The 22,761-nt window shown below is 36.6% G+C and overlaps 1 protein-coding gene across 1 annotated transcript in view; it reads left to right on the plus strand.

Annotated features, from left to right (window-relative positions):
- ADGRV1 (adhesion G protein-coupled receptor V1) overlaps window positions 1-22,761 on the plus strand; it is a 451,408-nt gene that overhangs the window by 49,943 nt on the left and 378,704 nt on the right. Inside the window, exons 18-26 of the mRNA XM_070413740.1 lie at window positions 189-352; window positions 2,707-2,830; window positions 3,820-4,086; window positions 8,792-8,918; window positions 9,807-10,024; window positions 10,624-11,367; window positions 13,509-13,882; window positions 20,663-20,839; window positions 22,172-22,352. Coding sequence (XP_070269841.1) covers window positions 189-352; window positions 2,707-2,830; window positions 3,820-4,086; window positions 8,792-8,918; window positions 9,807-10,024; window positions 10,624-11,367; window positions 13,509-13,882; window positions 20,663-20,839; window positions 22,172-22,352 — 2,376 coding nt within the window. The remainder of the gene's footprint in view (window positions 1-188; window positions 353-2,706; window positions 2,831-3,819; window positions 4,087-8,791; window positions 8,919-9,806; window positions 10,025-10,623; window positions 11,368-13,508; window positions 13,883-20,662; window positions 20,840-22,171; window positions 22,353-22,761) is intronic.

Below are 22,761 nucleotides of genomic sequence, written 5' to 3' on the forward strand. Positions count from 1 at the left end.
TTACAGAGGGACGACTAGGCTAAGGCATTTTTATTGGTACATTGCAGGCTATGCTAAGCAGATAATTGGCTTTTTTTTTTTAAAGTCATCTCATTTTTATGTTTTCTTATTTGAGCAATTTATTTATTCATCATTTTAGAACTGTTTAATATATGCTCACATATATTATACACATTTGTATTTTACAGCTGTTTATGGTATAATAAGAAATCGAGGCAACTTTGATGACGTTAGTATATCATGGGTGGTTAGTCCAGACTTTACACAAGATGTATTTCCTGTCCAAGGGACTGTTTTCTTTGGAGATCAGGAATTTTTAAAAAATATCACCATTTACTCCCTTCCAGATGAGGTAAGTGTTGCGTATATAATTCTCTTTACTTGTCATTCCTTAATAATTCTGTTTTAATACATAATTAAACATCTGGTAATATATTTTGTTGTGAATATATTGATAAAGAACTCAGGTGCGATAATGTCTGACTGTAACCCAAATGAGAAATACTATTTTTGGTTTCCTGACGGCATTTTTAACTCTTAGAACTGATAGTGGCCAGTGACACTGTGTAGGTGTCAAATATCAGGGAGTCACGGTTGGGGGAGGGGTGAAGTGCTTGTGTTGTTCTTAGACCCTTTGAAAACAAGTGTGCCTCCTACCACGTATCCCATGGTGCACTCTCAGAGTCAGGGTCGAGGCCCACAAGGATCATGGATCCATCCGGGTGTTCATCTTATTGATAATGCAGAGAAAGAACTCAGTTGTTCATCTTATTGATAATGCAGAGAAAGAACTCAGTAACGGTGGGAGTGGACCTTTCAGAGGGGAACTACGCTTTGAACAGCTGTGGAAGCCTACCTCCTTTAGTTCAAACTTGTCCCATTAGAGACAAAATCTAACACTCTTGCCATGTGAAGAAGTCCAGCTCATATGGAGGAAGTGAAAGAGAAACAGTGTCCACCTGGGGATTCATAGAGGCTCAGAGCTGTGGGCAACCTCATCTTGTTAGGACATGGGAATGAGGTCTTTATGACACACTGGGGTGAAACTTCAGTAACATTTGTAAGTGGCCTTTGAGAGTTAGCTGAACTTCTATTACTATTATGAACTCAGTTCTAAATATGTCAGAGTTATTTGTTTTATTTTTTCTTATAAACAACACTAGAGGCCCAGTGCACAAAAATTTGTGCACTCGGGGAAAGGGGGGGGCCCTCAGCCCAGCCTGTGCCCTCTCGCAGTCTGGGACCCCTCGGGAGATAACGACCTGCTGGCTTACGCCTGCTCCCAGGTGGCAGAGGGCAGGCCCAATCCCTAGGTGCAACCCCTCGTTGGGCTCAGACCAGGGCCGATTGGGGAGTTGGGGCGCTGTCCCCGTCATGCACAGAGCAGGGCGGATTGGGAGGTTGTGATGCCACCCTCAGTCACGCTCAGGGTAGGGCCAATGGGGAGGTTATGGCTCTACCCTATCACACACAGAACAGGGATTGTGTGTGTGTGGGGGGGCTTGGGGCGCCACCCTCTATCACCCACAGAGCAGGGCCGATCAGGGTGTTGGGGCGCAGCCACTGTCACACTCAGGGCAGGGCCGATGGAGAGGTTATGGCTCTACCCTGTCACACACAGAGCAGGGCCCTTGGGGGGGGGGGGGAGCTGGGGTGCCGCACCCTGTCACACACAGAGCTGCAGGGCGATCAGGGGGTTTGGGCGCTGCCCCCTGTCACGCTGATCCGGTGCCAGGAGGCCTCGCGGCTCTGCTGATCCCGGTGCTGGGAGGCATATTATCCTTTTACTATATAGGATAGAGGCCTGGTGCATGGGTGGGTCTGGCTGGTTTGCCCTGAAGGGTGTCCTGGATCAGGGTGGGGGTCCCCACTGGGGTGCCTTGCCAGCCTGGATAAGGGGATGATGGCTGTTTGTAGCTGGTCACACACCCTTCAGGGTGGGGGTCCCCACTGGGGCACCTGGCCAGTCTGGGTGAGGGGCTGAGGGCTGCTTTCAGGCTGGCGGTTGTTGATTTGAAGCTCCCAACCGCTCCTTTTTTTTATTTTATTCCGGGCCAGCTTTAGCTCTGGCTCTAGCTCTCAGAGCAGGTATCTGGTTTGTTTCGGTTCTATAATCGAAACAATGTATAACTTCAGCTCTGAGATCCCGGCCTATATTTGTTAGAATGTTTCAAACTGCCAGCTCAGAGGCCAGCAGCGGCAGGCTGGGAGCAGGCTGGGAACGTTGGAGTTCTCCTTCACTGAAGCAAGCAAGCCTCATGTTCATTTCCAGCTGCCTGGCTGCCGGCCGCCATCTTGGCTGACAGTTAATTTGCATAAGGATACGCTGATTAGCCAATGGGAAGGGTAGTGGTCGTACGCCAATTACCATGTTTCTCTTTTATTAGTGTAGATATATACCACTTTCTTAAAGAAATTGTATGACTGTAGTATTTTTATTTTTAACTTAAAGCAAGATATCTATCTACAGTAAATTTTATGGAGAGTCAAAATAAAGTAGCTGTTCGGATGAATGCACATGAAAATTCTGGGGATCTGAGTCCTACTTGAATAATTTAGGGTGATTCTGCCTCAGAAATGAAAATGAACATTAGCACTGTCATTATTACAGCTATATTTTTAAAAATATAAAAATAATTTAGGAATATACAGTGGAATTATTTGTACAAATCACTGACTTAAAACATGTATGACATTTTCCAAAAGATTCCAGAGGAAATGGAGGAATTCACCATTACCCTACTTAATGCCACTGGAGGAGCTAAAATAGGAAATAAGACTACTGCAATTCTGAGGATCAGAAGAAATGATGACCCCATTTATTTTGCAGGTGGTATTGCTATTTTTTTTGAGTGACTGTATGTCTTTCTTAAACAGTATATTTGTTCATTTTCATTTATTTTTAACTGAACATTTTTAATAAAGCACAATTAATACTTCTTTAAATATAATTTTATTATTTGTATGATCATTATTTGATCTTCTTGAGGTTTTAACAAATATTTTTAAGCATCTTCTGAAGGAAAAAAATAGTAAGTACCGTTTTGTTAGCTTTGTTCACCCCACCTTCAAACTCCAAGTTATTTTCTTTCCTTTGTGCAAAAATGAATATTCTTTCATGTAACTTCTTCCAATCCACAGTGTAGCTAGTTCAGGGCCTGGGTACTATACATAATGGTAACTTACTATAGCAACTAATATTGAATGGTCATATAAATCAAGGTTTCTCCATTTTTGCCACTTTAATGGTTTCTTTAGAATTGTCTTTTGCCACATGGTACATCTTTTAGTTTTATTTGTGAGAATTAAATGGTGTCTAATTCTTTCTTAAGCCCATCTTGCAAGATATCCAGTTTACAATGGCAGGAATCTTTTAAACTTCTTCAATTTTATTGATGCATAGTCTTAACCTTTGGTTAATATGTATTTTATAAATTAGTCTTTTGTTCAACCTTCTGCTAACTCCTGTGACAAACATAAAATATAAGATATCTGGGCCTTTTCTCAAGGAACTTACAGTTTACATTTGGAAATGAGGTATATGAAATAGTAGGCAGGGGATTTCAGATCGTATTTAATTCACCAAAATTGGGTTTTGAAGACAATGGATTCTGTAGGAATTAGGTTAAGAGAAAGACCATTGGCTAGATGTAAGCAAAGGAGGTCTCATGTAGGATTTGGGACTAGAGGTGAGTCTTTAAGCAAAGATACATTGGGGGGGACTTTCTTGTGGGGATGCGAAGAAACATAAATGACCTGAAAATGTAGATGGAATACTAAAAGCTCATATGTTTCTTCTTTTATTTGTGAATATTTCAGAACCTCGCATAGTGAGGGTTCAGGAAGGTGAGACTGCTGACTTTACAGTTCTCAGAAATGGATCTGTTGATGTTGTCTGCACCGTCCAATATGCTACCATGGACGGGAAGGCCACCGCAAGAGAGGGAGACTTTGTTCCTGTTGAAAAAGGAGAAACGCTTGTTTTTGAGGTTGGAAGTAGAGAGAAGAGAATATCTGTATTCGTTAACGAAGATGATATCCCAGAAACGGATGAGCACTTTTATATAATCCTCTTTAACTCAACAGGTAAATAACTTGTACTTTTATGACAGATCTGTTGTTTCAGGGCTTCTGTCTAGTAGTGGTGCCAAGTAGTACTTAAATAGCATCTGTGACTGTTCAAGAGCAAAATTGCTTCATTACTTTCTTGTGGGGGTGGGGTGAAGAATATGTATTGAAACTTCATGTGCCTGGAATTCTCCGTGGCATTATTTGTAACCTTTTTTCACAATACAGCACACATAGAAAATTATGATATTATGTAAGGAATAAAAATCTAGCTAAAGCTATGCTAAGCCTCGTCTAGACACCCAAGGGCATAGGACATCAAGAGTTCTGTAAGCACTTGCTCTCCTAGCAGGGTGCTGGGCATACTGGTTGGGAAGATGTATTCTGTAGGTGGCTGAGCCCAACTGGCTGTTTGACAATTCTCTGAAGCTATTAGCCACAATGAATGGCAATTTGCAAGGGTGAAAAGGTAGGCTCTTCATTCTTCTTTCTACTGTAAATGAAGTAGGATATTTTGACCCCAATATTTCATCTCTTAGAAGGTTTTGGCCTCACCTTTAGTAAATTGGAGGGGCTATAACTTTTTTAATATTTATTTTATTCTTTTAGGACTACAAAGAGCTCTTTTTTCCTGAGCCTTTTGAGAGTAAGTTGAAGACATGATATTTCATCACCCATGAAAACATTGGTGTTTTCCTACAAATAAGGACATTCTCCTACATAACCACAGTATAACCATTAAACCCAGGAACTTAATAGAATCATTGCCTCAGGCCCCATTCAAATTTCTCCAGTTGTGCCATTTTTCTTCTTTCTAGCAAAATGATCATTTCCTGAATCATGTATTGCTTTTCATTGTCATGTCTCTTTAAGCTATTCAGTTTGGAGCAGTTCCTCAGTCTTTCCTTGACTTTCATGATCTTTAGGATATGGAAGATTATAAGACTAGTTATTTTGTAGACTGTTCCTCATTTTGGGAGTTGTTTAATATTTCATCATTATTAGATTCAGGGTTTGCATCCTTGGCAGGAAATTCATGGAAGGTGATTCTGAGCTTATATCATGTCCCTAGAGTTGACACATGATTTTGTTTTGTCTCTTTATGTGATGTTCACTTTGACCACAATTTAGATGGTGACTGCCTGCCTTGTCCACTCTACTTTTTCCTCTTTGTAGTTAGTAAACTTTATGAGGAAGATACTTTAAAATATGCAAGTATCTTATTACTCATCAGACTTTCAATTATCTTACTGATATATTTATCAGTATGGACTCATGATTTCTAGTGAATACATTGGGTTTTGTTCTGCATCATTATTTGTTTTGGCAGTTAAATTGTCCTAGATTTGGCCATTGGTGTCTGTTCGAGATGACTTCTTTGTCTTTTTGACATGTCCCTGTTATTATTTGAACATTTTCTTACTTTCTGGTCCAGCAAGAGGTTCCAAATTCATCTTGTACTTTTCCTGTCACAACCCTGAATCAACCATTTCTCCAGGAAGCCCTGGTTCCTTTTAGTGAGGAATGTTATTTAGAAACCAGGATCTGGTACTAGGAGTGCTTATTGTTATTGTGGTTATGCTCCTTTTAGTTCTCTTAGTGTGCAGAGAGTATATGTATGTATGCATGTTTCTACGTATACATACAACTTTCCCATCTCTAGTTCTATGTCCAGCTATGTATAGTGAAAACCATTAGCTTACACCAGTATCTCCATTTCTATCTAATATCACAGGGTTCATTCCAGTTTTCTCCCTTTCCATATCTGTCCCTCCCTTCTCTTATACTGAGAAAGCCTGCTCCCATTATCTTTCATCTATTTACTAATTTGATCAATTCTCCCTGTATGTGACCACTTTCCAACTGTTTCTTTGACCTGCTTTCCACAATGAGATTGCCTTTCTTACCTCACTAGGGTTCAAGCTTCCTGCTCTAGGCCAACCCCCTGCCCCATGTGGATGCCCTCCTACTTCACAGACCCCACCATCCAATAGCAAGCTTTTCTATCATGGAAATGCCCTCCTCACCCTGCATAAGCTCTAACACCTGGGGCTGATCACTGGTGTCCTACCCTCACCCCAGTGTGAATGCCTGCCTTGTGCTTTTGGACTGAAACTTTCAGAGGGAAAGAGGAAGAGAAAGAGATCACTTAATTTTTTGTTTGTGCTGTGTTTCTCTAGCATTCTCCCTGTCTCTTTGTCTCCCTTCTCCGTTTGTGTCTTTCATCGTATTTCCCTTCCTCTCTTTCTCATTTTTCACATGACCTACCTAAGAAAAAAAAAGTAATAAGTAGAAGCTATCATCTAGTGAGAAAAAAATTTGACTTCATAGAATAATGGCCACAAAAGGTATTTCATAGTTGCAAACATAATCAGATCTTATGTAAACCGGAAACATTTTGGTGAATCCAATCACTATCCTAAAATTTAAATGAAAGAAATAGCTCCAGATAAAATTATTTTGGAGAACTGAAAGTGAAAAAAAAAGTTTGTTGTGAGGTATAGAAAGTTGATGAAGAAATGACTGTTTTAATAGAGTAAGTTTATTCTGTAAGATGTATCACTGAGAAAATGTGTTTTTTATTTGAGAGAGAGTGAATGAATGAAAATGCATAAGGTGTGATTGGGCCACTGGCCTGAGGTATGAAGGTATGGCATGTATACTGCTGCTGCATTTGTCTTCAGTATTTTTCTAGAAATGATCACATCTGAGAATCGAATGGCTCTAGCTTTGAAGACTTGGATTATACAAATTTGTGCTTTTTATATTTCTTAGTTCTCTTCTTCTTTTCTCTTCTTCTGTAATGTCAAAACATTGAGGATCTGAGGGGATCGATGATGTGAGCTGGAGGGGCAGCATCTCTAATGTGACCTACTGCTGGCAGTGGGAGTTTATGCCTGATAGTTACCATTCAAAGTAGATGCCCTGAGATTGAATTACTTGATCAAAGGACTTGGCCATCCCTAGAGCCCTTGTTAAATATTTTCAGTTCTCTCTGTGGAGAAACAGAATGAGTTTTTAGCACTACTTATGATATGTATGTTGATGACAAATGCGTATGCTAGCAGAGTTCTGCCAGAATTAGGTTTTATTATTTTTAGATGTTTTTGTTAGATTTTATGATATAACTAGAGGCCCAGTGCACAAATTCATGCACCAGTGGGGTCCCTCGGCCTGGCCTGTGGGGTCAGGCCAAAACTGGCTCTCTGACATCTCCTGAGTGGTCCCGGGTTGCAAAAGGGCACAGGCGAGGCCGAGGGACCCCACCAGTGCATGATTGGGGCCGCGGAGGGATGTGGGACGTTGGCCAGCCGGAGAGGGACCATGGGAGGGTTCCAGGGCATGTCCGGCCCATCTCGCTCAGTCCCAATCAGCCCAGACCCCAGCAGCAAGCTCACCTATTGGTCAGAGCATCTGTCCCCTGGTGGTCAGTGCATGTCATAGCAACTGGCCAACTGGTCAACTGTCTGCATGTCCTAGTGAACGATTGAGTGGTCTTAGCATATCATTAGCATATTACACTTTGATTGGTTGAACGGACGACTGGACACTTAGCATATTAGGCTTTTATTATATAGGATATTTTGTTACTTTATTACTCTATATTTTCAGTATTTTCTAAACAATGGTTTGCTGTCTATTTCTTATGTGTGTTTTTTTTTCTCTTTCTAAAGTCTAATGGTCAAGTAAGGTTTAGTACAGTTGTTTTTTTATATAAATTATTTTTAGTGTGCTGGTTTGCTCTACACATAGTTTCTGTTTCTGTAATTTTTGTTTTTGGTATTGTCCTCATCTAACTTTGAAAACTTTATTTGTATCAGTTCAGGTAACATGCATTTGTAATGTCTGTGTACCAGTTGCTGAGTATCTACTTTGCTAGGGCATGGAGTAGATTAAGCATGGAATTGTAAGCTTACAGTAAAATTGTGTGTGCATGTGTTGTGTGTGTGTACTAATAAAATGCGGTAGTTGTTATGATACATTGACAAACTATGAAGTGCTGTAGCAACACAGTGGAGATGCACTTAGCTTAACTTGGGCATTCACGGAAGAATTTCTGGAAGAATTGTTGCTTGAGCTGGTTCTGAGAAGTGAGAAGAGAGGTTGAGTAAAGATAGGAAGAACTTTTGCTTGCACAGGGAACAGCTGGAGCAAAGAGGAAGAGCTATGTAACTCAGGAAAGTGAGGAGTAGAGACCTCAAATATTGGCAATAATGGAAAGAAATGAAATAGAGAGGACTCCAGTTCAGCACCATAAAGATTTCTTTGTTCTATGACCAGATCAAACTCCACTGCCTGAAGGCAGAGAATTACAGGGAAATGCTCAAGCCAGTGATTCCAGTTAATATGGACAGGAGTATTTTTATGTTGTGTGGTAATTCTTTCATTTTTTATGAAATGGAAAACATCTATCTCAAAAGTTTGAAATTAGATCAAGCTATGTTTTTTATTTCTAATTAAAGTATTGAAGTGATATTCCTATTGTGATGGAAAGTTTTCGTACTTTTAAAAATAAAGTAGCTCTTCTGTTATTATACATTTCCTCAAAGACAAGTCACATTAAACTTATTTAGGCATCTTTCTCTCATTTATTTATGACCTTTAATGAGGAAATTCTTGCTGAAATTTGAATTTAATTATAAAGTATTTCTTAGTTAAAAATACAAATTTAACAGGAAGTTAACTACTTTTTGTTATTTTAACTTTTCTGTTTTTAATTTAGGCGATACAGTAGTATATCAACATGGAATAGCTACAGTGATAATTGAAGCTAATGATGACCCAAATGGTATTTTTTCTTTGGAGCCCATAGACAAAGCAGTAGAAGAAGGAAAGACTAATTCATTTTGGTAAGCATATTTGGATAAGGCAAATTCAAAATTGTGTACAATAAAATAAAATCTTTTGAAGTACTAATCTTTCAAAATGAAAATACTGGTTAAGAATTGAATAATTTTAAAGTTAGTAGTCTGAATGAATTGTAAACATTTTTTATGCTGTTGTCACTTGTTTAAAAAAAAAAAAAGAAAATGACACCTTAGCTGGTGAGCAGAAATTATTCTCCCCACGCTCCTCACCCCAACTTCCATCCTTTGTCAAGACTGAGAGATGAATATTCAAAGTTTTCTGGAACTGCTCTCAAATGACATGTGATTTCCTCACCCTGTACTTGGCTTTTGAAGAACATTTGCCAGTTCTCATAGAAAGTTTTTTGGGCTTAGAATTTATCTTTTAGTTTGGACTCGGAAGACTATGACTTTTAAGATTGCTTCTCTTGCCCTAGCCAGTTTTGCTGAGTGGCTAGAGCTCTGGCCTGTGGACCGAAGGGTCTTGGGTTCGATTCTGGTCAAGGGCACATACCTCAGTTGTAGTCTTTTCCCTGGCCCAGGCCCTGGTCCGGGCTCCTGCAGGAGGCAACGAGGTGATGTGTTTCTCTCACATCAATATTTCTCTCTGTGTTTCCCTCTCTCTCTTCCACTCTCTCTAAAAACTAATAGAAAAATATCCTCAGGTGAGGATGAAAAAAAAAAAAAGATTGGTTCTCTTTATTAAGCTCTATTTCATTCTTCCATGAGATTCCTCATGGTTGCTCAGTTAGGACTGCCTGGCTGCTTTCTATTAAAGATGATAAATGGAAAAAGTATGTTTCTGAGGAAATAGAGAAAGCCTCCATTAGAGTTAGTTTCATTACTTATACATTTTCCATAAAAATGAATTTTCTTTAATTTGTTATGCAGGGTTGTGCGGCAGCGAGGACACTTTGGCAATGTTTCTGTGTCTTGGCAGCTGTTTCAGAATGATTCTGCTTTGCAGCCTGGACAAGAGTTCTATGAAACTTCAGGGACTGTAAACTTCACGGATGGAGAAGGAGCCAAACCAATCATCCTCCATGCTTTTCCAGATAACATTCCTGAATTCAATGAGTTTTATATTTTAAAGCTAGTAAATATTTCAGGTGCTGTGTTTTCCCATCTCTTTTCTTTTGCCAGTGAAGTTTAATATTTTACATTTAAATAATTAGACCTATAGAAAAAATGCCATCAGTGAAGAAATAAGTATATCTAGATTGTCTGACTTTATACGTCAAAATACCATTTTTGATAGAAGTGTTATTTTTAATGTTTATTTTGTGGTCTTGGTTAAATTTTATGGATGGAGACTTACATTCATCCTCAAACTTGTAAACAGGTTTTTTCCCCCACCCAAATATAGTGTCTCCAACAAAAAATTAATGGAAATTAGGAAGAACGAATTCATGATAGCTTAAAGATGGCTCATTTTTTAAACAATCAATTTTCCCATCACTGTTGGTTTTAAGCACAGGAATTAAACTTCTCTAGTTAATATTCTTTTTTTCAGGCTGTACTGATTTTTAATGAAATTTTGCTTTCACCTCTGAAAGTGTGGTAAAAGCCATATGGTAATATGTTGGTCATTGATGAATGAGTAAATTATTTAACTGAAAGTTTGCTGAAAAAACCTATTGTCTTCACCTTCAACTAGACAGTATTTTAAATTCTGGTTTCTCATTCATTACAAATTTTCTTATTATAGGTGGGTCCCCAGGTCCTGGGGGTCAACTAGCAGGAACCAACCTCCAGGTGACAGTTATGATTCCATTCAATGATGATCCCTTTGGAGTTTTTATTTTGGATCCAGAGTGCTTAGAGAGAGAAGTAGCAGAAGACGTTCTCTCAGAAGACGATATGTCTTATATCACGAACTTTACCATTTTGAGGCAACAGGGAGTCTTTGGTGATGTACGTGTAGGCTGGGAAATCCTGTCCAGTGAGTTCCCTGCTGGTTTGCCTCCAATGATAGATCTTCTGCTGGTTGGACTTTTCCCCAGCACTGTGCATTTACAGCCACACATGAGGCGTCACCATAGCGGGACAGATGCTTTGTACTTCAGTGGACAAGAGGGTGCATTTGGAACTGTTAATCAAAAATACCATCCTTCCAGGAACAACTCAATTGCCAATTTTACTTTTTCAGCTTGGGTAATGCCCAATGCCAATACTAATGGATTTGTTATAGCAAAGGATGATGGTAATGGAAGCATCTACTATGGGGTAAAAATTCAAACCAACGAATCCCATGTGACACTTTCTCTTCATTACAAAACTTTGGGATCCAATGCTACCTATGTTGCCAAGACAACAGCCCTGAAATATGTAGAAGAGAATATTTGGCTTCATCTTCTAATTATCCTGGATGATGGCATAATTGAATTCTACCTTGATGGAAGTGCAATGCCCAGAGGAATCAAGAGTCTGAAAGGAGAAGCCATCATTGATGGTGAGTGTTATCTTTACAAGGACACTGAATTTGGAATTTTAAAGGAATTTGATTTCTTAAAGGCTAACAGGTATTTTAAAATCTGCTTGTGTATTGGTTTAATTTCTTTAAATAACACTATGTGCCTACCAAGACAATAAATAGGGTGCCGGGTATTACAGAAATGGATCAAGCAAAGTCTTTGCCTTTGAGGTTCCTGAAATAGGCTCTGGGAAAGAGATGTTTAATCTGATTACTTCAGTACACTGTAGGAAGAAAGAAAACAAATATGAAGGAGGAACACCTATTCCTCCTGTGGTAATGGTGGATGGGGCATAATGTTTCAGGTAGAGAAGAGAGTAAAGGTGCGGTAATGTGAAATAGCGTGTTGTAATGGAAACTGCTGCTAGCTCAATATTGTTGGAGGTGGAAGGTGGTGAAGATATGTTAAAGAGAAATAGAAAAGAAATATTACATAAAACCCCCGGCAGTTTCATGGGTTTATAGTATAAGGAATAAATTGGTGAATTCTGTGGAGTGCTTTGAAAAGATCATCATTATGGTCTTAAGCTGGAGCTGATGCTGTTTCTTGAGAAGCACATTTAGCATGTTTACACACAATATTGGTTATGTCCATTGTAATCACAAATTCCCCTTCAGCCCCTCCATCTTTAGATTTGATTCTGTTTTTCATTTACTAAGGAAGCAGAGCAGCCCTTATTTGGTTATTGTGTAATAGGATATTTTCTCCTGAACCTCCTGCATTAGATATCTGGTTATGTTTTTTCTTATATTAGGAAAAAAAGATATATGCTTACGGTATTTGTGGCATTGAATTGTTCACTTTTTGATCACGTGAATATGTACATGTATGTGTTAACTTTGATTCCTTTGATGATAGCATGGTGGTAGAATAAGAATGGGAAAAATTGGTGTTAGTGAGAGCTGTGTTTCTATTCCTCTGTTTAGCTTACTGCAGGGAACTTAGATTGTTTTTGAAATTTGAAACTTAGAAAGAAAATTAAATGGGTGTCTGTAGTTTTAAAAGTTATTAATGAAATATAGTATGTGTTTTATATTATAAAATATGTAAACGTGTACATATAATAAGTGTACAGGTAGTTGAATTTTTTAAAACTTTAAACCCATGTAACCAGCCCCCAGATCAAGAAACAGCATTTTAGGAGCCCCTTTTGGCTCTTTTCAAGTCTCTAACTCACCACCCTGTCCACCTAGTATTGCTCTTTACAAGAGCATAAGAGCAGCTTTCCCTTTTTAAAATATATGTAAATGTAATTGAGCAGTGTACGTTTGAGTGTCTGGCTTCTTTTGTTTAGTATTGTTTATGAGGTTCATCAATATTTTTCCCTGTTTAGATATTTCACTCTCATTACTATATAGTCGGTCCAGAACCACTAGAGAAGGCCTGGGACAACTGTGATAATAATGTGTAGGCTGCATGTGAACTACCCTAAGAGAGCTATCTGGGCATTGACTTGTAAAATTGCCTTGATTGGTGATCTTGATAAGGAATAGTACTTGTACTTTTCCCCAAGTCACTGCCAAGCCCTGGAGAGGGAATAAGTAAAGAATGAGAATTGGTGAATTCTTGAAAAGGGCTGCATGTTGTTATTACCCAAGACTCACATATAAAGTTGTTCCTGGGAAGAAAAAAGTTTTTTTTTCTACATTCATTGCATTAGTTTTATGGATAGTTATATTTGGTCCACAAAAACTTATTTTCTTAAATTCTCAATGTTTTATTTAACTCAAGATGAATTTCTAACAGATCAAGCCTTGAAATTTAAAAAAAAATAGTTATACTAAAGTATTAAAATTGTAACTGAGTTAAATGATTTCATTCCTAGATGTGCAAGGAAATTTTAAAATTACCTGGAAGAAATGTCTTCCAGATATATACACATATATACATACACATGTATAAAATATCCTCTAGTACAAAATATCTTAAATCCCAGTGATTATTGAATCATTTTTTCATCAAAACAGAAAGTCTTTATTTGATTATATTCTAGTTATGCAAAAGCTTTACTTATAAAACCTTTCAATACAGTTGCTTCATTTTTCTGAATCACACTTGTAATTTAGGACAGGAGACTAGTGGATGTTGAAGCATTTAATAAACCCGTTTCTCATTTCAGGTCCTGGAACTCTGAGAATTGGGGCAGGAATGAATGGCAATGACAGATTTACAGGTCTGATGCAGGATGTGAGGTTCTATGAGCAGAAACTGACCCTTGAAGAAATTTATGAACTTCATGCCATGCCAGCAAAGAGTGACTTACACCCTGTCTCTGGGTATCTGGAGTTCAGACAGGGAGAAACTAACAAATCCTTCATTGTTTCTGCAAAAGATGACAATGAAGAGGAAGGAGAAGAGTTATTCATCCTTAAACTAGTCTCTGTATATGGAGGAGCTCGTATTTCTGAACAGAATACTACAGCAAGATTAATAATACAAAAAAGTGACAATGCCAATGGGCTGTTTGGTTTCACAGGGGCTTGTATACCAGAGGTAAGTAGTGAGCTTGAATTTTGGAGTTAAAAAATTCATTGTAGGTAAATTTGTTTGAGAGTGGGCTTTCTTTCATTTGGTAAGATTGCTTGAGTATCTATGCCCCAAAGTATGAAAGAGTCAGTGGTTGCAAATGTAAATTATAAGGTCTTTGCTCTTATAAATTCACAGTTTGAGTCAGAAGCTTAATGAGCTGCTAGAAGTAATAACAAGTTAGCAAATGAAACTTTAGCCATTATCTTTAAACTTAATGCACTTCACAGAATATATAATTACACTCCACATGTAAGTTACTTTTAAGCTACTGTTTGATTGCCACATAAGTAGGTGAAATAATATGTATTGAAAGCTTCTATGAATAATTATAATGGAAACTTTATTAAATACAATATTTTGAGGTGTGTTTTTTTTCCGCATGTCAAATGTACTAGTACTTTAGTAGTTACAACATTCTTAGTTGTTGGGTATAAACGCCTTTCTTATCAACCATCTTGGCCAGCTTAATTAATTAGGCTGTTTTACTGTCCTTATCAGTTCTGTCCAGGTTTTCAAAGATTCGTAATCATCTTGGTTTCCTGTTCAGTAATGTGAGATCTCATGAAACTACTTCACAGGTGTCAAATGTGACTGCAACAGCTCAATGCCTGTGAAAAGATGCCAAGGAACAAGAGAGTCTTTCCCTTTGCAAGTAGTTTTAGAAGGGTGTATATGCAAATTGAAGTGATTAATAAGAAAAACATGAATTGGAAGAGCATGAAAATAGTATCTAGGTCACAGGCTTCATTATAGCTCAAATTGGGGCATCTCATTGTCCCTCTTAGCACTTTGGATGGTAATAATCATAAGAGATTTACAAATAGTGGTATTGTTCTATACCAGAAAGAGACTGTCCTAGAGTAGGCAGGACCAATGTCATACAAATCTCTAACTTAAAGAAATATGTTTATTTATAATGATAATACCTTTTAATAGATGCTCAGTCATCAAAGAACTGTACATGTTGGTTTTCATGCTCCTTTAAGACAATCCATAATAGAACTGCAACAAATATTAATTATTACTCCCTCCACTTTATAGGGTTATAGCAACTGAGGCTTAGAGACCCAAGCAAATAACTAACCAAAGTTGAATTATTTGAGACAAGATCAATACATAGTTCAGAGTTTGGCAGTTACTAGTACTTAATAAATATTCATTTTCCTTTCCTTTTTTTCTCCTAAGATACAATGGGATGTCTTGTGACTTCTACCTGTCATCTTTCCTTCTATATTTCAGTATCATCATCTCTTTTTAAAAAGACAAATGGCTTCCATGAGGGTGTGAGAACCATTGTAGCACCAGGGAAAGCCAGCTTCCCCTCAGTTCCTCAGGACCTGGCACCTGTCTATGGCTCTGACCTCGCCTGTAATTCTCCCCTTTGGTCATTGTGTTGCAGTCAGACTGTTTCAGTTCCTATCTCAGGGCACCAGGACTTCCTAGCTTCTCTCTTTGGATCTCTCTTATTCCAGCTCTTCAGGATTTAGTCATTCAAGTCTCAGCTCCAAAGATGTCTCCTCAGTGAAGCCTTTCTTACTCTGTTCTTTCAATTAATCACTTTCTATTTCTTCACCTAGTTTTACTTTTTTTTCTAGAATTGATCAAACTCTTATATTTTCTTTGTTACTTATAAGTCTGTTCACTTACTGGTTATCCATTTTCACCACAAAGATGAAAGAGCTCTGAGTGTAATAAGGTTTATTGTTCATGATTGTCTCTCTCACACCTAGAATGGAACATAGTAGATCCTCAAAAGTCTTTATTGAACTTATGAATGTGTTTTAATATCAAAAAATGAAAAGGCTCATAGTTCAGATAACAAACACTTTTAGTTTCAGTTAAACTGCATAAACAACCAAACTGGAAAAAAACAACAACAAATCACATAAATTTGAAAAACCTGCCTAAATAACTAATAGTTTTTGAGTATTTCTCTGGCTTTCTGGACCATTACAGTAAGTATTCTGGCCTGTCTCACAAGTTCTGTTTCTAGATTGGGTTGGTGTTGGTTTAGCTCCACCTAGGTATGCAACTTTGCCTGTTCCCAGAAATCTCAGAATTTGAATGAGGCAGTCAAGCCTTTGATTGCAGAAGAGTGAACTTCCCTATGGAGGCTGTCGCACCTATGCTAGTAGAATTGCTGGAGAGAAAAAGAAAACATGATTGGTTATTCCCCAAGCCCACATGGGAGAAATAGAATACAGTGTATCTATATTGGAGAGAGTAAAGTTTAGATTGTTAACATAGGAAAAGTGTTAATTGAGTCTAAAAGGTTGAACATCAGAATTTGACTGTCAGGAATATTACAAATTTTCATTCCTGAAACTATTAAGAGTAGAAGTATAGAACTCTTACTTTCATCTTAGAATGATTTTGATGATAGGGATGATATGAAATAGTTTTATCATCATCATCATCAATCATATTTATGCCTTACTGAAGTCATTCTCAAAGTATAGCTCTGGGGTCTCCGATATGTTTGAGGGGTTCTCCAAAGGTCAAGCCTAATTTTATGAAAATACTAAGATGTCTTTCTCATTTTATTGACAAGTGCACTGCAGAAGCAGTGGTTGCCACAAATATGCTGTCTGGTAGTTCCTTGTATGACTTGAGGCAGAGGCACTAAACTGTACAAGTTGTCATTGCTTTATTCTGCCCCACTTGCCTGTAGTTTAAAAGGTGCAGATTTTCACATAAGAATATCTTTGATGAAGCAGTACAGAATATTAATTTGATAACATCTTGACCCCAGAATCCCTGTCTTTTTAGTGTTTCATGTCACGAAATGAGAATCACAAATAAAGCACTTCTGCTTTGACCAAACATGATAGTTGCCCTGAAGAAAAGTATCTGCTAGTGCATTGTGAGTTCAACTAGCTGTGCTTTTCATGGAACATCACTTTTACTTGAAAAATATGACTGACAGATTTCGGTTATTTGGACATGGGTATCTGGAATGCGTTTTCATGAAAATGAAGTGAATCAGTGACTACAAGAAAAACTACTGATAGTACTTGTTGCCAATGATAAAAATTTAAGCTTTCAAACAAAAATTAGAATTTTGGAACACTTTCATCTGCCAAAGTGAGCTTGCCTGTTTCTCAATACTTAAAAACCTTGCAGTTAGCAAGTGTGACTTATTTATTTTGTATAATGAAATGTGTCAACATTTGGCAGATCTGTATAACTCAGTGAACCAATAGTTTCCAGATAATCAATGCATATTATTACAAAACCATGCCTGGGTAAAAAGATTGATTCAAAATGTAAAATAGACCAATGGGTTTTAATATATTAGAGTATGATTTCACATTGCAACTTAACTCTAAGAAACTACCACTTGTCAAATTTTGGTTAAAAATATCAAGGAAGAATACCCATAGCTATCTAAAAAGACTATTAAATCCTCCCCCGTTTTTAGTTATATTTTTATACAAACCTAGACATTCTTTATATACTTGAATCAACATAAATAGCAAAAGACAAATTGATTGCAGAAGGAAATACTAAAATTTAGCTGTCTTCTATTAAGGTAGACATTAAAGAGATTTGTTAAAATATAAAACAATGCTCCCTTATTACTAACTTTTTGTTTTAGAAAGTATACTTATTTCTTATAAAATATGTTTCTTATTTGTAAGCATGTAATGAGTTTATTATTGCTGTTTTAAAATGATTAATATATCAATATTTTTTCCAGTTTTCAGTTGTAAAATGGTAATATCAATAGGTTTCAACAACACAAGCAAACAAACTTTCAAAAAAAATCCTTAGTGTTCTCAATAATTTTTGTGAGTGTTCAGGGGTCCTGAAACGAAAATATTTGAGAACTGCTGCTTTAATTTATGCCTGTAATTGTCTCCAGAACTTAAATTTTATGCTTATTTGCTTCATTTCCAGAAATAAAAACCACTGTCATCTCTAGATTCTTCTCAGTGACATTGGAAAGTTAACTTTTTTCTTAGCCCTTCAAAAATGCTGAAGGCAATAAACACCCTTTAAAGACTTCTGAGTTGTATTATACTTTTTACATTTGTATAGACTTATAAAGTAATATCAAAGTTAAAATGAAAATGTAATCACATGTTAAATAATGCAAATATGTAGAATATGACATCATCTACTCTTTGGCATATTGAAAGAGATGAGAATTATTTTTTTATTTGTTCCCTCGTAACCAGGAATACCATGTCCTGGCAAATAGTAGGCGATTAATAAATTAAAACTGAATGAATGAATAAACCTGTATGCAGTTTGGGGCCCTGATGAGGCTTACTTTGGATTCCAAGTGAAACCTATACTGAACAGATGATGGTTCTATAGCCTCGTAACCACACTCTCATGTTGCCTTCCTGTATTTTGTATTTTGTGTACTTTATATGTTATTTTCTCTCCACCTTATTTTTGCCCTGTTTTTATATGTCCTACAATCTTGTATATCACCTAATTATAAATTAATGAGGTTGCTCTTTATAGTGATTCATAGAACTTGCTAGTCTCATTATTTTACATTTATAACTAACACTTGGGATATGTTTTATGTTTATAAACTCATGACTTAAGACAAAATTTAGAGACATTTTGAGAGCATCTTTGTAAAAGTGAGAATATTATTTAACTTGGCCTGTGTTTGGTTTTAAGTGCCTGCCATATGTTATGTGAATAGATTCCTTTAGATAGAAGTGATATTGATATAATCTGATATCACTCATCATCACCCAAGCATGCGGCAAAATAAAAAATTAATTGGACGTGTAATTGTTTATCTTTAAGCTTCTATTTCAATAGAGAAAGCCAATTCATGGCTCAGAATGGTACATTCTTTTTTTCTCGGAAAATACATATCAAGAACTCTTCTCAATGTTAACCTTTAAAATTACTCTTGTGCTGGTCTGAAGACTTGGCAACTGCCTGACTTGAAAGGGAAAACAGTAATGGCTTCTATTGTTTCTTGTAAAAAAGGAAGTGATGATGGTTTTGATGATTATTATTTGGTGTTTTGCTCTTTCATATATTGGCCCAAACATTTGCTTGTATCATCAGTCTAAAGTCAATTAGATGAATATTTTAATAGTAGAAAAAATATTTTAATGATTTAATCTCTGGTATTGATAATTTGATCCTCTGGTTCAGTATTTCCCAAATTGGACAACCTTTACTTGTTTTGGGCTTCCCATGCCAGTCGACCAGCAGGCAAATAAAGGAGTCACAGTATTGCCCCAGGGTGTGTGGTCTTGTTCATTCTGAGGCACCAGAGTTGCTGCCACACTTTGGAGTAAGAGTGCTGATGTTCAGTAAAACTCAGAGGATTTACTGGTACATCAAGTGCTTCATGCTCATTGATAACTTTTAACTTCCTGTTTGTAGACAAATTTCAAATCTGTTCTCTCTAGCCCTAATGTTAGTACTGAAATGGCTTTATCTAATGCTGATCAGAGTGCTTATGATTGATATGAAAACCAGTGACATATATAAAGATTTATATTTTGATCTCCATTCAGTTGTAGTTTTTTCCAATGAATTGTGTTTGCTCACATAAAACAGAAACTAAATCAAGAGACTCAGAATTTAAGCATATGAAGATCATATTCTAAAAGACATTACAACTTCTTGCTCCATAAAATAAATAAGCACTATCTTAAAGTGTTTAGATAAAAATGTTTTCTACATAACACACATACACAACACGTGTGTATGCATATATATAGAGTTGACTCTGCATCTCTGCAGATTCTGTATCCTTGGTTTCAACCAAATGTGGATCGAAAATATTTGAAAAAAAGCACGTTGTTGCTGATAGGTACTGCGTAGTTGTACAGTTGTAGTAGGCCAGTGGTGGTTGTATCTGTATGGAACATACGAACACACATTTTTTTTCTTATTACTATTCCATAAGCAATACAGTATAACAACTATTTACATAGCATTAAATTATATTTGGTATTATAAGTAACCTAGAGATTATTTGAGGTATAAGAAAGAACGAGTGTAGGTTATATGCTAATACTACACCTTTTTATATAAGGGACTTAAACATTTGCATATTTTGAAATCTTTTAATGGTGTGGGTGGTCATAGAACCAAAGATAACCTGTGGATACTGAGGAATGACTATGTTTATATGACAGAAATATCAAAACTAAGTTAAGCAAGACATAAATGTCCTTGACCTAACTATTCTCTCCCCACCAGGCACTTCTCAAGGCTCTCCCCACTTGCACTTACACCACCCTCAACATGATTCCCTCTGATCCACTCAATTATATCATGTTCAGGCCTGGAGTGTTCTCCTGATGTCATGTTTCACCCTCTACCTCTGACTTCTGCCCCAATTGTTCTGTCTGTGCTTCACTCATAGAATTTGAGTTGTCTTTTTCTTTAGACTTATCCAGAGAAAGAACTGTGCTTTTATTTTTTCAAAAAATCCTTTCTATCCATAGTATCTCGTATAGTGGCTGGCACACAGAAGGTATCAATGAATGAATTATATGCACAGTTAATTTACTGTCATTCTGTTTGCTTTATTTATCTCTATAAAAGAACATGATACAGTGAATGGAGTCAATTATTTATTTATTTATTTTTTAGCAGGCAAAAATATTTCTGGAGGGATGTAGAAGTCTCCTTAGAGTTGTAGAAATTTACAGAACTAAGATTATGGTAAAAGGATTTTATGAAAGCATTGTAATTGTATCACTGATTTAAATTGCAATATAATTATAAATATTTTATGTTCAATTTCAGATTGCAGAGGAGGGGTCCACCATTTCGTGTGTGGTGGAGCGGACCCGAGGAGCTCTGGGTTACGTACATGTTTTTTACACCATCTCGCAGATCGAATCTGACGGCATTAATTACCTTGTTGATGATTTTGCTAATGCCAGCGGAACTATCACATTCCTTCCTTGGCAGAGATCAGAGGTAAACCCTACCTTCTTTGTTTCTTTGACAGGCTCCTGGAAAGCTATTTCTGATCTGTTCTGGTATTTATTTGCAGCTTCTTGATATTTAAGCAATTTAAAATATTTAGGCAATTAGGTATGTGTCAGGGTATAAAATATTAAAAATTTTTTTTTTTATTGAATTCAGGGAGGAAGGGATAGGAAGAGAGAAACATCAATGATGAGAGAGAATCATGGATTAGTTGCCTCCTGTACACCCATGATTGAGCCCAGCCACGTGCCCGACCAGGAATAGAACCGTGACCTCCTGGTTCATAGGTTGGCGCTCAACCACTGAGCCATGCAGGCTAGTCTAAAATATTTTTGTATTTATTTATGCAAAAGAAAATTAAGGATTTTGAATGGTGTGATGTGTGTTATAGTTTTATGTGTACCTTAATCCCAGTATAATAAAGGTGGTATAGCTTGGAGGTTTATTATAGCAGGGTTTTTGTTATTACCAATACAATAGAAAACAGCAGAATTCTGAATGGTATTTTTTTCAGGCAATGAGAAATTCTTATAACTATAATCTCATTTTATTTTTAAATTTGGAAAGAATGAGATGATTTTTTTTGTTTTGAATTACAAGTGCTCTCCAGTGTTACCAAAACTTTTTATGAACCATCATTGCATTTCTGAATAGATGCTCCAGAAATAAATGACACTCTTTGTAAGTGAAAATATCAGAATTAATTTTTTTAAAAATACATTTAGTTATACCTTGATCAGTTTCAAACACTTTTCATTAAATGAACAATTATTTTAGCATATATCAACACTTGAAAAATCTTTATTGCTTCAATTTTTATGTACACTTGATGTTTTGGAGTCACTTTTCATAGCAACATTTGTCAGCTTGCATTCTAGAGGCAAGACATCTTAAATCATCAGGCTGTTGAGTGTTCCCTTTAGTTAAAGAGCAGTGACAGTATTTTGGGTAGTGAGCACATTGGCTGTGTCATGTATTACTTTCTTAATGAAAAATTAACATTAGCCTGCCCAGTGTGGCTCAGTGATTGAGCTTTGATCTATGAACTAGGAGGTCATGATTCAATTCCTGGTCAGGGCACATGCCCAAGTTGTGGGCTCGATCCCCAGTGGAAGACATGCAGGAGATAGCCAATCAATGATTCTCTCTCATCATTGATGTTTTTTATCTCTCTCTCCCTTTCCCTTCCTCTCTGAAATCAATAAAAATATATTAAAAAACACAACACAAATATAATTTAATTGCTATTCTATTCTGGGAAGTGATAAATAATTTATACATTCCTCATTGCTTAATGCCTCTGGATTTTTATTTGTTTAGGTTCTGAATATATATGTTCTTGATGATGACATTCCTGAGCTAAATGAGTATTTCCGTGTGACATTGGTTTCTGCAATTCCTGGAGATGGGAAATTAGGTTCAACTCCCACCAGTGGTGCAAGTATAGATCCTGAAAAGGAAACTACAGATATCACTATCAAAGCCAGTGATCATCCATATGGTAACTAAGCCCTTTTGCAAGAATAATCCTCTCTTCTCTGGGTGTACTTGGTCTTGTTAATCAATTCTTAAGTGATTTTTTTACAAATGATTTATGTAGAACTCCTTCAGACCCTCTTGCTTCTAAGCTCTTGAATTTCTAAGCTCCCATTTTGAGGGACATTGCTTATGAAGGAAAATTTAAAGATTAATTTCTGAAGTTTAATAATATATTTTCAAAAGTATATGTAGGATTATTTAAAATGAATGAAAGTGTTTCTATACATGGCTATCAAAACATTTAAAAATATTATCCTAGTATGATAAGTTAACATCTAATTAATTTAAATACTTTGTAATTTATTAAGCGTTAAGAAGTAGAGTTGTTATTATATAGTATATATTAAATTCTTTTGTCTTATGGCTGAAAA

The sequence above is a fragment of the Myotis yumanensis genome, unplaced genomic scaffold (genome assembly GCF_028538775.1).
Source record: "Myotis yumanensis isolate MYYU_CA2020_CCGP unplaced genomic scaffold, mMyoYum1.0.hap1 SCAF_4, whole genome shotgun sequence".
Classification (NCBI taxonomy): Eukaryota; Metazoa; Chordata; class Mammalia; order Chiroptera; family Vespertilionidae; genus Myotis; species Myotis yumanensis.